Source organism: Canis lupus, chromosome 7 (genome assembly GCF_011100685.1).
Source record: "Canis lupus familiaris isolate Mischka breed German Shepherd chromosome 7, alternate assembly UU_Cfam_GSD_1.0, whole genome shotgun sequence".
NCBI lineage: Eukaryota > Metazoa > Chordata > Mammalia > Carnivora > Canidae > Canis > Canis lupus.
The window spans coordinates 44,574,761-44,587,806 of NC_049228.1; the positions used below are offsets into that span (position 1 = coordinate 44,574,761).

Sequence of the window (13,046 nt, forward strand, 5' to 3'; positions counted from 1 at the left end):
TGTCTTCTCCTACTCTCCATCCTGGGTTCCTTCCCACCACCCTAGAGCACCTCCCCACCCCTACACTGGCAGCTGTTTTCCCCAGCCTGTCACTGTCTTCACAGCCAAACACTGAGGCATGCAGACACAAATGTAGTCTGTTTCCACACTTGTAATTTGGCTGACCTGTTGCCTGGCTTCCTCTTTTACCACGAGTACAGTCGTAGGTGCTAACATCAGTGAACCAGTGACTGTGTATGTGTGTGTTTGGGGAGACAGGGCCACAGGTGATGCTCTTCGTGGTTCTGAAACAACATTTCTGGGACACCCACGGGGCACCTCTTATCACCCTCTTGTTTGTCTGTCATCAACACCTACTCAATGGCAGCAACGGTGCTCCCTCAAAAGGAAGAAAGGAAACGTAAGTGGAAAAAAGTGCTGCTCCCAATGATGTTGGGTCGACTCTCCAACATCCGTTCCATCTCCCTCTGTCTAAGCAGCAATGTGGTTTCTAGAATTGGCCCTGGCTCCTGGGGAAGGTTCTCAGTAGACTAGACCAACTAGGATGAAACCAACCCCTTGTTAGTGATTGGTTCAGGGACCCAGAGTAAACCAGTCAGTGCATGGCATCCTTCTGGTGATTATTATTGGTCCTAGGTTGGAGGAGTTTCTGTCTGTCTCTCTCTCTCTCCTACTATCCTCTCAATTACTGACGGCAACTCTCGTATGACCCCGAGGACAGCAACTTTTAGGAAGAAGCCTAACTTTAGATGAGGATAAGAAGAGGATGACAAGCTCTAGAAATATTGGGTTCTAGAAATAGTGGTTAGCCATTTGTGGAGCTCACCCCAGCCCCAGCCTTTCTGATATGCGGGATACTACATTTCTCTATGGTCTTTATTACTTTAGCCAAAAGATCTTAACTGACACAGTGACCTTCAAGACACAAGAATTTATTGTCTCCATAAGTGAGACGGAGGTTCACCAAACAACCTGTATCTGTGCTCAGGATTCCCTGGTGACCAGGGGCATATGTTTATGAAACAGATGGACCACAGTAGATGCCACTTTCTGCATGGACACGTCATCCCATGGTCTCCAGGCTGTACTTCAAGGATTGAATCTGGGCCAACATGTTGATGTGGATCATGGATTCCCATGTTATCATTTACCAGGCCTTTGTAGATGTGATGCCCGAACACGGGGGAATGCCTTTCATGTGATTCCTCAGTTCTGTGGGGTAGGACTTCTGCCTGGGGCCCTGCAAGTCACATGGTGTGGACCCGGGCCAGGCAGCAGACTATAGCCTGTGGACCAACTCTGGTCACACTCACTTGTTTCTGTATCATTTTATTCCTTCACAGCATGACAGCAGAGTGGTATGCAACCAAAACTGTAAGGCCCACCAGGCCTACAGAATTGACTGGTCCGTTCAGTTTGCCAACCCCTGGTATACGGCACTGCTGACTTGGCCTGTAAATAGTAGCCATCTGGGCAAATCCACAACATAGGGCGCTAGGGCTGTCATACTGGTGACCTCACTCGTGAACGATGATCTGTCTTCCATGACGTTCAGGCGGCATACATACATCAAGCCTGTCGATTTTTCCCAATGTAAGTACCGACGTTGTTGGATGACCAGAAATCTCCTTTAGAAACAAGTCCTGTTTCCACGAATCCCTATAGTATCAGGTATGTAAGCCCTCTAGAAAACCCCTCCCTGTCAGACTGCACTGAGAGTGTCCGAGGACGTGGGCAAGGTGATGGTCACCCATAGGTGTCTGCGTGCTGGTCTAATAGGACATCACCTTTATTCCAGGCACAGAAGATACCTTGGGCCCAGTTTCTCCCCATTAGGAATGGTGGGATCTAAATGACAGCTATCAGAGCCTTTCCCAGGGTCAGGCTTTTCAAAGAGACCAGGGAAGAGAGTGTTTTTGCTCCAGGAAACTGTGGAGCAGAGGGAACCCCAGGGAAGTCGCAAAATAGGGTGTCCTCGCGACACGCTCTGTGACTGTACCAGTGTGCAGTGGACCGGCCCCGAGCCCGCCTAAGCTATCTCCATGAATACCAAATTAAAGGGATGCTGAGGCACCAAATACTGCGACAGCTTCCATAAGGCAGTAATCGTGGGCCTCCACTCCCTGCCTGCCCCCTCAGAAAGGGGCAGAGAATTCTTTCTCAAGCTGGTACGTTGATGAGAGAGGTAGTGGGGCTGCCTGGCCCTGGTGTGTGGGGGGGGGGTGAGGCTGTAGCCATGGGAGGGGGTTCTGGTGTTGTCAGCTAAAAGAAAGGGAGGCTGTCTCGTCCATGACTTTTTAGGCATCTCTCCCTCCAACTGCTCTCTACCAACCCGGAGGTTGATTTAACCAAAATGCAAATCTGATCATCTTCTTCTCCTACTTAAAATCTTGCACTAGTTCCATGGATAAAATCCCAACTCCTATACTCTGGCTCCTGCCCACTCATCTAGCCTCATCTCTCCAGCTACACGGAGCCGACCAGGCCATGCGTCCTGCTGCCAGGCTTTGTCCGCATTGCCCCCTGCCCGTCTCCTTGACTCCTGGCTGATCATCCTTCCCCGTCACAGTTCAGGTCAAACACAACCTGGTCCAGACCGCTTCCTTGCCATCCTGCCCCCTACCCACCTTCCCACCCTGCCACCCCCAAGTTGGGTTAGAGGCTTACTTCCCCTACAGGAGGGTATTGTCTGTCTTTTTCACTGCCACATAAATTCCTTTAAGAGCACAGAGTATGGCTTACAGATTCTCATTTCCCTGGCACATCATGCGATACCAACCACATAGTAGACACTCCACCACATGCTCAGAAAGCCTGGAGCTTTTAGAACCTAGGACGGAGGTTAAGTAACATGTGCTTTGCTGTGACCATGGCATCAGGACTGGGCATCTCCTTTGGGGTTTTAGAAATGCATGATCATAGCGGGACGTGCATGCCTTTTCTCTTTTCTGGTACCAAGGAACGTTAAACATTTCCAAGCAGCAGTATTCATGGGGCATTCTTTCAAAGTTTTAGCATCATACAGACCACCAACAAAATGTGTCCAGGTGTCTGCGATGGACTGGAAATGAAAAACAGTCTCTTAGCTAAATTTGTCAGAGCTCCTCTTCAAAGGGCAGAACCTGATCCCCGTGTTTCTACCCCAGAGCTTGGCCTTTAAGGTGAGCAAAGTAGATACCACATCATGGAGAAGTGTCCTGAGTGACCTCATTATAAATAGTATAGCTGTTTCTGGCTACCTGTGGGAGTGTGGCAACCCCAAGGGGGAAACAAGTGTTCCTGCTCTCTGCGATGCAGGAACCACTGTGCATTAAGAACAAGAGGCATATCTCTGCCTCTAGAAACAGACTGGATGAATCGAGGCAGATGCAGCAGAGGAGCCCCAGGAGGCAGTGCGGGGGACAGAAGGACGTTGTCTCTCAGGTTGGAGATGTGAAGGCCAAAGTGTGACCTGAGGGCCTTGTTCAGGATTCTTACAAGAAGTCATTTCAAACATACCTTGTACTTTCTAAGGGGACTGAACAAGGGGCTTAAATTTGAGTTACATTCTATGATAATAATGTACAGAAAACCAGTGATAATAATGTACGGAAAACATGGAATCCAGCGTCTGCAGCTGACTAAGCAGTGGCGAACCCCAGCTCTCTAGATTCTGAGGTACATCACTGGGCATTTCTGCTCCATGGCTGCGAGACACCCTCAGCACAAAGTGTCCCCAAACCAGGAATCAGCCGCTTGGAGCCTGCCTTGTTAACACAAATATAAAGAAGCAGAACAGCATGTACTTATCACAAACTCCTTGAACACATGGGTGGAATGTCACTTACATAATCTGGCAGGTTGCAGTTGTGCCGCAACGGTACAAACCCCAGCTTTCTTAAACCAGTACAACTCTCTAAAAAAAAAAAAAAAAAGGATCTTTCCATTTCCTATTGGAGATGATGCTCACAGCATGAGTAATGCCTATCAGTTATCAGTAAGTTAGCAGATTGTGCCAGTGTTGACATTTGTTCTTGGCTTAATTGTGCATGTGTGTGTGTTTTAAACAATGAGGCAGCTGTCCCCGTTCCTGGCAATTAGGATATAAAAGTGGTGTTGGCCGAATCTGGCATAGTGATCAGCTATCCATGTGTTTACTCCTTTGTTTGCAAGGCCTTCCGAGTGTTTGCTGCAATCCCACAATCAGAATACAGATCTGGCTTAAAATGGAACCTAGATCCATATTGATAGCAACAACAGGGACTGCAGACCTCCGTTTTTCGAGATCTTTGGTCTCCCACTCCACTGCCGACACTCCTATCTGTATGTGCATTAAAGGGACCTCCTGACTTGGAATGAGGGTGGTCAGGTTTAAGACACTGTTTAGGATTAGAAGAGCTGCACGCTGGACTATTGCTGATCATTCACTGGGGATCAGGTGACCCAAACACATCGCACCTAGAATGCTGCTATGGAGTGCCAGCTGTGGCCAACGTCAGCGTCAGCCCTCACTTGCTGCTTCCTGCAGGCCACCTGGCCATTGAGGAGAGTCCGCACCCAGCCTTAAGGAGTTATTGTCTCTGGGCTGTTTTGACTCTTAGCTTATTAGGTTTTCACTATTAGATTAGCTGCGTAATGTTGGTGTCAGCTAGGGTGATGGCGGAAGTCAGAGATGAAAGAATATATAATGTATGATGCTGTTTGTGTAAAACGCAAGAATGAGAAGCACTAATCTTTGGAGTTGAAAGTCAGAATAGTGGTTCCTCTTGACTATGTAGTAACTGGAAAGAAGCAGGAGAGGGGTCTTGGGCGGGGCAGGGTGGGAGGGTCTGATAATGTTTTTGTTTCTTGATCTGTGTGCTGGTTACACTAGTGTGTTCAGCTTGTGGAAACTCAGCAGGCCATATAGTTTTAGAATAATTTAGATTTCCTAATTTAAAATAGATACCTAGGGGATCCCTGGGTGGCTCAGCGGTTTAGCGCCTGCTTTCGGCCCAGGGCATGATGCTGGAGTCCCGGGATCGAGGCCCACATTGGACTCCCGGTGTGGAGCCTGCTTCTCCCTCTGCCTGTGTCTCTGCCTCTCTCTCTCTGTGTCTTTCATGAATAAATAAATAAATAAATAAATAAATAAATCTTTTAAAAAATAAAATAGAAAAAAAAATAAAATAGATACCTATGAAAATAAAATACCTATGAAAAGAGCTACGTGGCTCTCTGGAAAACCACGTAAGCAATCACTAAAGCTGAATCTCCTGTGACCCGGCGATTTCACTTCCAAATACCGCCACCCAGCAGATAAGCATGCGTATGCTCACCAAAAGACATAGACTGGAAGGCCCATGGTGGCAGCTCTCCAGGGGTCCATCACCAGTAGAATGGGTAAGTAGGTTGTGCCACATGACATACTATACAGAAATAAGATTGAACAAACTGGGACTGTATCCATAAACTATCTAAATCATAGCCTGCAAAGTATTGGTTTTCTAGTGCTATGAAACAAATGACCGCCCACTGAGTGGCTGAAAACCACATTCGCCTACCAGCTCACAGGGGTGTGGGTCTTAGATCTGGCTTCTCCTCAGAGGGCCTCACAGGCTTGGATGCCCAGGACTGTCTTCCTGGTTCATTCAGGTTGTTGGCAGAATTTGGGGTCTTCTGAGTGGAGGACTGAGGTCCCCCATTTCCTTGTGGCCTGCTAGCCAGGAGCTGGTCCCAGCCCTCAGAGGCCATCTGTAGCTCTTGCCATGGGGACTCCTCCGTTGCCAAAGTCAACAATGAAGAACTTCCCTTGAGTCCATCTGTCTCAAGCTTCAAAATCTCTTTGGCCAGGAAGAGCTTAGTCCCTTTTAAGGGCTCATGTGACCTGGCCCAGTGAGAATCCTCTCATCTCAAAGCCAACTGATTCGGGCCTTAATTACATCGCAAAATCTCTTCCCAGCAGCACCTAGATTGATGTTCAATTGAATAACTGGGAGAGTGCATGTACCAGAGGGGATGAGGAATCTCAGGGGGCCACACACAATGACATAGAGAAATCTTCCAACAAATGGTGAGTGGAAGTCAGAGATGAAAGAATAATGTATGATGTTGTTTGTATAAAATGCAAGAACGAGAAACACTGATCTTTGGGGTTGAAAGTCAGAATAGTGGTTCCTCTTGAGTATGTAGTAACTGGAAAGGAGCAGGAGAGGGGTCTTGGGCGGGGCAGGGTGGGAGGGTCTGATAGTGTTCTTGTTTCTTGATCTATGTGCTGGTTACACTAGTGTGTTCAGCTTGTGGAAACTCAGCAGGCCGTACATTTTTAGAATAATTTAGATTTCCTATTTTAAAATAGATTAGTTTTGTTTTTCCAAGGCACTGTGCACTCAAAGACAGTTATCAGAGAGGGTGCTTGATGGGGGTGGGGAACCAGCAGGAAAAGAGAGGAAATGAGAGCCCCTTGACAGCAGTGTGGTGGTGGTAACTCCTGAGCTCTACAGGTGAGGACCAACTAAGGGAGAAATCAAGAGTCTATCAAATTGGATGACTGTGCAGGACCCACCACATAATCTGTGTTTCCCAGTGCAAAGCAATGTGTAGGCCCTCCTCGTTCAAAAATTATTAAGAAGTTAGAATGGAACATTGAGCCAAGGGTGGGGTTGGGGTCCAGGTGCTGGTCCCCTGACTATGAAGCCATCCCTGCTTCTATGGGAGAAAATGCCACATCTCCCATTCCAAAGACTTCTTGCTGGATGAGATACTTTGGGCATCTAGAGCTTTGGTCTTTTTGATTGTAAAGTGGGTTAGCTAGAGGCTAGCAGGCCCTAATTCAATTAATATATGCAAGAGCAAGCACTTTTTGATGTGTAAAACACCAACTAAATATAGGGATTATTATAATAATGGGCTATCTAAATGTTTGTGTTCTTTAATTGACCTCACAGAGACATATTTGGTACATAAACTCTTTACAGATCGCACAGGGCCCATTTCCACCTTATGCATTGACACGAATTCCAAGCTTATTGGTAAATCCCTAATCATGAGATTTGCCTCCCCTTCTCTTGGTCTTTCCAGCTCGAAGAGCAAACTACTAAAGTGTAAGACCGGATGGAGCATTGGAGTCTGGATGCTTCCTCATCAAAGTCATCTTTCCTTGCAGCGTTTAGAGTTTCCGTCTAGTTGAGAGAGGAGGAATCCTTGCCCTGACTCCAGAAGCTCCCAGTAAGGTTGGAGGGCCCTGAAGGGGCTCAGTGGTGAAAGCCCAGGCAGTGACTCTCCAAGCCTCCCAGGGACTGCGGTGTCAGGATGACAGGGCTGGCGGGGGTGGGGGGTGGGGGGGTGGGGGGGGGGGGGGGGGGTAGGGGGCTCCTGGGGCAGGGAATTAGGAAAATTAGGGGAGCGCGTTTAGGGGCTTGGATTTCTGAAGACGCACGACTCTGGCAGTACGTTCCTGGGTGTATTTTCCGTGGCGTGCCCACTGAAGCACAAACCCTTCCAGACTTCCTGACTTACTAAAGCTTTTGGGGACCGTGGTACCCTAAGGCGGCCAGCCGCTTCACCTAAGATTTATGAGCGGTTCCAAGGATGAGACAAGGTCCCAGTGTCTCGGGGACAACAAGGTCTTTGACGAGCAGCCGCCGGCCGCAGCTGGGGCGGGGGGGAGGCCTGCGATGGGGGTGTGGAGCCTCGGGATCTTCTCCCTGCGGGAGTTGGGTGCCCGGGGCGCGGGCCCTGAGCAGGCGGGAGCGGCGCGCGCCGTCCTTGACGGGTTGCCCGCTGACCTTGCTCCGCTTTCTCCGGAGAGATCTCCGGCGCGCGAGGACGCGGCCACCGCGGTGACTCCGTGCCCTGCGCGCCGCCGGCAAACGCTCGCTTGCAGCCTGCCCAGCGCCGCAGCCGCCGCCCCCCTTCCTGCCCCGGTTTATGATTCCAAGGTTCAGCCCCGGCTTTTTCCGCTGCACCCCTCCCCCTCCGCGCAGCCCGCCTGTCGTTCGCCAGCCTGTGCGGCTGCTTTGGCCCCCGCCTCGCATCCGCAGAAGCGGAGGCCCACCTCCCGCCGCCTGGGTGCGGGCGCAGGGGCCGGCCGGGGCGCTCCCGGGGGCAGGGCAGGGCGCCCGGCGACCGCGATCCCGAGCCCGACCGCAGGGGGCGGCGCGCCGCGCTCCCGGGTGCGCCAGGGCCCCGCTCCCCATTGGTCGTCAGCTCGGCGGGGGGGGCCGCCCCGGGCCCCGGGCACCTGGAGCCGCCTCTCCGCAGGGGAACCGGCGGCTGCCGGGCTCGGGCGCCCGGAGGTAACGGGTGCGGAGGGCAGGCCCGCGGCTGCGGCCGAGCTCCCGCGACCAGCCCTGCCCTGCCCTGCCCTGCCCTGCCCTGCCCTGCCCGCCGCGCTCGGATGCCCCCTGCGCCCGCCCCGCCGCGCGGGAACTTCGCCCCGCCGCGTCCCCCGCCCGCCTAGCGGCGCCCCCTCGACCGCGCGCCCCCCGGGGGCCCCGGAGCCCCGCGCGTGATTGCGGGGCCCCCCCGGCGCCCGGCGCCCGCCGCGCCCCACCGTGCGCGAGCGGCCGCCAGGATGCGCTACGCGGACCCCTCGGCCAACCGGGATTTGCTGGGGAACCGAACTTTACTCTTCATTTTCATCTGCGCCTTCGCCTTGGTGACCTTGCTGCAACAGATCCTGTACGGCCGAAACTACATCAAGAGGTAAGAGGGTCCGGGCGCCGGTGGGGGTGCCCGGGGCTCGGGGGCGAGCGTCCCGAGTGGGTGAACCAGGGCTCAGCACTTGGCCGCCGGCCCCGCCGCCTTGGCTTTGGGTAACGGCGCCCCGCGGGAGGAGGGCGCCTGCTCAGCGCGGGCAGAAGGGGCCGGCAACTTTATTCTCTCCAGATAATGGGGCAGAGGTTACAATTACGAGCGGCCAAACTGATGACAAATCCATGTGATGCCCCGAGGGGCCGCAGGGGTCAGATACGGTCTCCCAGATGGGCAGTGCCCCCGCCGTTGGGCTGGAGGGGAGCCCCCCACGACAGTGGAGGGCTCAAATCCCAATAGGGATTACCCTCTGAGTCCTGAACTTTTGTGGGGGCTCTTGGGAGAAAAGCATTTTTTCCCCCTTAGGAGCTCCAGGTTAGGTGGGGAGTGCTAGTGGGCTGGGACAGTGCCACAGGGACAGTCGATTTTCATAAACCAGTAACCACTGGGTGTGTGAAGCTCACAACCTGATCCCTACAGAAACAGATGGTTCGTTCTCATCCTCACACAGAAGGTCAGAGCTGCAGCACAAGTTAACTCTCCCCTGGTTGGGCCCTCTTCCCACCCCATCCGCACTCCAGCTCTGTTAAGAGAAAGAGCAGTAGGAGGTGTCACAGCCCTGGTCCCTGTGTGTGCGAAATGTCAGCGTTGCCTTCTGCTGGCAAGGAGAAACGCTTCAGGGCACTCTGCCTAGGGACAGCGCTGACCCTAGGGTACCCCCACATCAGAGCCTCTTTTAGAAAGAGCCTCCCTCTCGTTTCTCTCTTGGTACAGTTAGGCTACTTCTCCTTCCACATCCCAGAGCTGGGGAGAATGAGGCCCCTTCTCTGGGACATTTCTGTTCTCCACCTTCCCAGACAGCATTCTTCCCTGGTTGAAGCAGCTGATGAGCTCTGCAATGTGCTGGTGGCTTTAAAGGACATTTTCAGAGTCTCCTGGCCTGCTTGCATTGGCCTCCTCCTCTGGCTACTGCTGCCCCTCCAAGATAATCCCGTGCAAGGACCACTGGGGCTCAAGTGGCCTGCCGCAGCCCTGTTGGCCTCCACCTGCTGCACTTGGTTCTCAGCAGGGTGGCTTGGGTTCCTGCACCCAACTGGCACCTCCTCAGCGCTGCTGGGACTGCTGGTATCCCTGCTGCCTTGTCAACAGTGGGAAAACATCAGTGCCCACATGGTAAACGCCAGCTCAACTCCTAATTGCTTGCTCTGGCAAGCCCTCCCTGGGCTTGGGGGGATGTGCCAGCTGCCCAGAGTTCAGCAGGCATACCAGGTGCCTCCCATCCTCCCTCAGAGAGATCCTGCACAGAGATCCTGACTCCCTGAATTCAGATACTACTTCTGAGGCCTCACACCAGGGATTTGGTTTAATCCAGCCAAGCAAGCAACACTTGCATATATCTGATCCTGGAAGGATGCTGTCGGGGTCTGTGAAGAAGAAGATTGTGTGATCCTGGTGTCCAGGAGGCTTGAGATCTATTTGGGGAAACAAAATGACCACAAATGATGAGATTGTTAGGTAGTAAGTGTTAAATTGTCTGAGGAAGAGGTACCAATGGGCTGGAGTAGTTAGGGAAGACTGCCTGGAGGAGGTACAACCTGAGTGGGCCCCTGAAGCAAGAGTGAGATTTAGATGGGTGTGTGGGGGAAAGCGTATGTCCAGAACCAAAGAGCATGTGAGCCAAGGTGCGGAGGCATGGCACCATCTCCTTTTACCTCTCCCCTGCCCGGACTACCCACTCACACATTCACCTCTCTTATTCCCGTATCTATAATCATAATGAACTGACCTGATGTAATTATTAGTCGGTGTCCCAGAAACACTTCATACTTGAGTGCTCCCCAAACAGAGGTCTTGGGATGACATCATGAGAGTCACCTGCAGATGCTTGGGCTCAGAATTGGGCTCTCTGGGGGTGGATCCAGTTCCTGCTGGTTATCAAGCTCCCCAGATGATTCCTAACAAGCTACTCCTGCTGCTCGAGACCCACAGTTCTTAAGGGAGAACAGTGTTAGCCTCCAGGCAACATCCAGAAACATTTTTGGTTGTCACACTGGGAGAGGAGAGTGCTATTGGCGACTCATGGGTAGAGGCCAGGGATGCTGCTAAGGACCCTGCACTGACTGCATCATCTGTCTCTGTCAAGAAAGCATTACCCAGCCCCAAATGTCTATAGGGCTGAAGTGGAGAAACCCTGCTCTGGAGTGAAATCTCCACGAGGTAGGGATTTACTCTGTTTTGTTCCCATTTGCACCCAGAGCACCAGATATGGCGCCTGGCACGTAGTAAGGTCTCAGTAAATATTGGACAATGAAAAAGTGATTGAAAGTGATGTGATGTGTGTGTGTGCACGCGCGTGTGTGTGCTTGTTCGCTTGCTTGTGCGCGTGTTTGCCCACGTGTGCCCGGGGTAATTGGAAGACACAGTAAAGAGATTGGTCCAACTGGTGTAAGGGAGAATGTGGAGAATAGGGATAGGTGTAATGTTCGGTGAGTCACTTCAGTGAGGTGCTTTGTGGGTTGGGAAGGCAGGCTGAACTGGGTTCATTCAGTCATAGGGAGCCACATGTGGTCTTTGAGGAGGGTAATGATATGATAAAAGCCACCAGGAAAGAGGGTGATCCTGGCTTTGCAAGGAGAGGTTAGTGATGGGGAGACACAGGGAGGCTATTGTTACAACCTGGTCAAAAGTGAGGAGTACGTGCCTCAGGGGGCAGACCCACTTTAGACCTCAAGGTGGCCACTCTTCATTTCTGTGCTGAGATGTGATGCATTCAGCAAAGCCTCCATTGTTTGCACCTCACAAAGAACCTAGGGGCACAAAGATGATGGGCTGTTTGGGTGAGAATCAGGGATAGATCTCATTAGAAAGGAGCGGGGCATGTGAGTCCATATGTGTTCTTTCTTTGGACGCCTGGCCTCTGCCCGTGCCATGCAGTGGCCACTTCAGGGTGGGTGCCCATGGGAGCACTCAGGACTCTGGGGGCCCATCTTGCAAACGGGAGGGGGTAAGGTGGGCAGTACATATGGCTCAGGGGGCACCGTGTCTCTGCAGGGAAAGTGCACACTCTGTGGATCAGGAAGAAAGAGCGTGAGACGAAGCCGTGGAGTTTGCTGTTGATGCTCTTGGCTTCCTCCTTCCTGTACTTGATTGAACAAATACTTAATAAAGATTTGCTATATGCTGACAGCATGCTATGTGCTGAGGACAATGGTGTGCCAGACGGACACAGTCCAGGCTCTCGGGGCTTGCAGGCTATCGGGAAGACAGAGAGACATGTAATACGTGCCGAAGCCAAACTGGAAGTCTGAGCTAGGGAGCCAGAGTGGATTAGGATGGCTTCAGGGTGCTGGAGGCACTTGAGGAGGTCTTAGAGAGAGCAGAGGGACTCATAAGCCTGTCAGGGGAGGAGGAAGGGAGGTGAAAGCCAGCCTGAATAGGAATATACTCCTGGGTGCAGGGGAGAGCTAAGAGATTCTGCATGCCGGGGGGGCAAGGGGTGGCGGGCAGGGCCTGATTATGGAGGCTCCAGTAGGAAACATGTGAGAAGGGGCGGGTCTGCAGGAAAGAGGGTCACAAATTTGAGTCTGGGACACTCACTGCAAGGAGACCCACATGGAGCTTTCCAGCAGCACCTCGGAAATGAGCTCCGGAGCTGTGGCTGGAAGAGAGCCAGGCTAGCAACGGACATTATTTAGTCACCATCAAAGTCAGTGTTTTTCCGACTTTTATAATTGTTATCCACAGGAAGAACTATGTCATACCCAGGGATCTACAACACACTCATATACACAGCCATTGGAAACAAACATTTTGTTGTTGTTGTTGTTATTGTTGCTTGAAGATTTTATTTACTGGACACAGAGAGTTGCATGAGCATGCAGAGTGGCAGGCAGAGGGAGAGGGAGATGCGGACTCCCCACTGAACAGGGAGCCCTGGGATCATGACCTGAGCTGAAGACAGACGCTTAACCCACTGAGCCACCCAGGCGTCCCCAGAAACAACATTTTATGAAACGATATTTGTCCTTATTATAAGAAATGTGCTTGAATATTTTCTCTTCCACTTCATTAAAAAACAAACAAAAAACCTCTCAGCCTTAAAAAGGAAGGGAAATCTGATACATTACACAGATGAATCCTTTTTTTTTTTTTTTTTACAACATGGATGAATCTTGAAGACATTATGCTAAAATAAACCAGGCACAAAATGACAAATATGGTTCTACTTAGATGAGGCACCTAGATTAGTCAATTCATAGAGACTGAAAGTGGAATGATGGTTACCAGGGGCTGGCAGTGGGGTGGGAGATTGTGTTTAATTGGGCATGGAATTT

General features: G+C 51.8%; 2 protein-coding genes across 3 annotated transcripts in view; both read left to right on the top strand.

Annotated features, from left to right (window-relative positions):
• Positions 1 to 7,188, top strand: part of PIAS2 (protein inhibitor of activated STAT 2) — a 155,111-nt gene extending 147,923 nt beyond the window's left edge. Inside the window, exon 15 of the transcript XR_005362421.1 lies at positions 7,039 to 7,188. The gene's annotated coding sequence lies outside the window, so the exon portion shown is untranslated. The remainder of the gene's footprint in view (positions 1 to 7,038) is intronic.
• A 1,345-nt stretch (positions 7,189 to 8,533) lies between these two features.
• The window catches only part of ST8SIA5 (ST8 alpha-N-acetyl-neuraminide alpha-2,8-sialyltransferase 5), a 64,026-nt gene continuing 59,513 nt past the window's right edge, over positions 8,534 to 13,046 (top strand). For both annotated transcript variants that reach the window (XM_038543351.1, XM_038543353.1), the window contains exon 1: positions 8,534 to 8,664. In XM_038543351.1, the coding sequence (XP_038399279.1) occupies positions 8,534 to 8,664 (131 nt within the window). The remainder of the gene's footprint in view (positions 8,665 to 13,046) is intronic.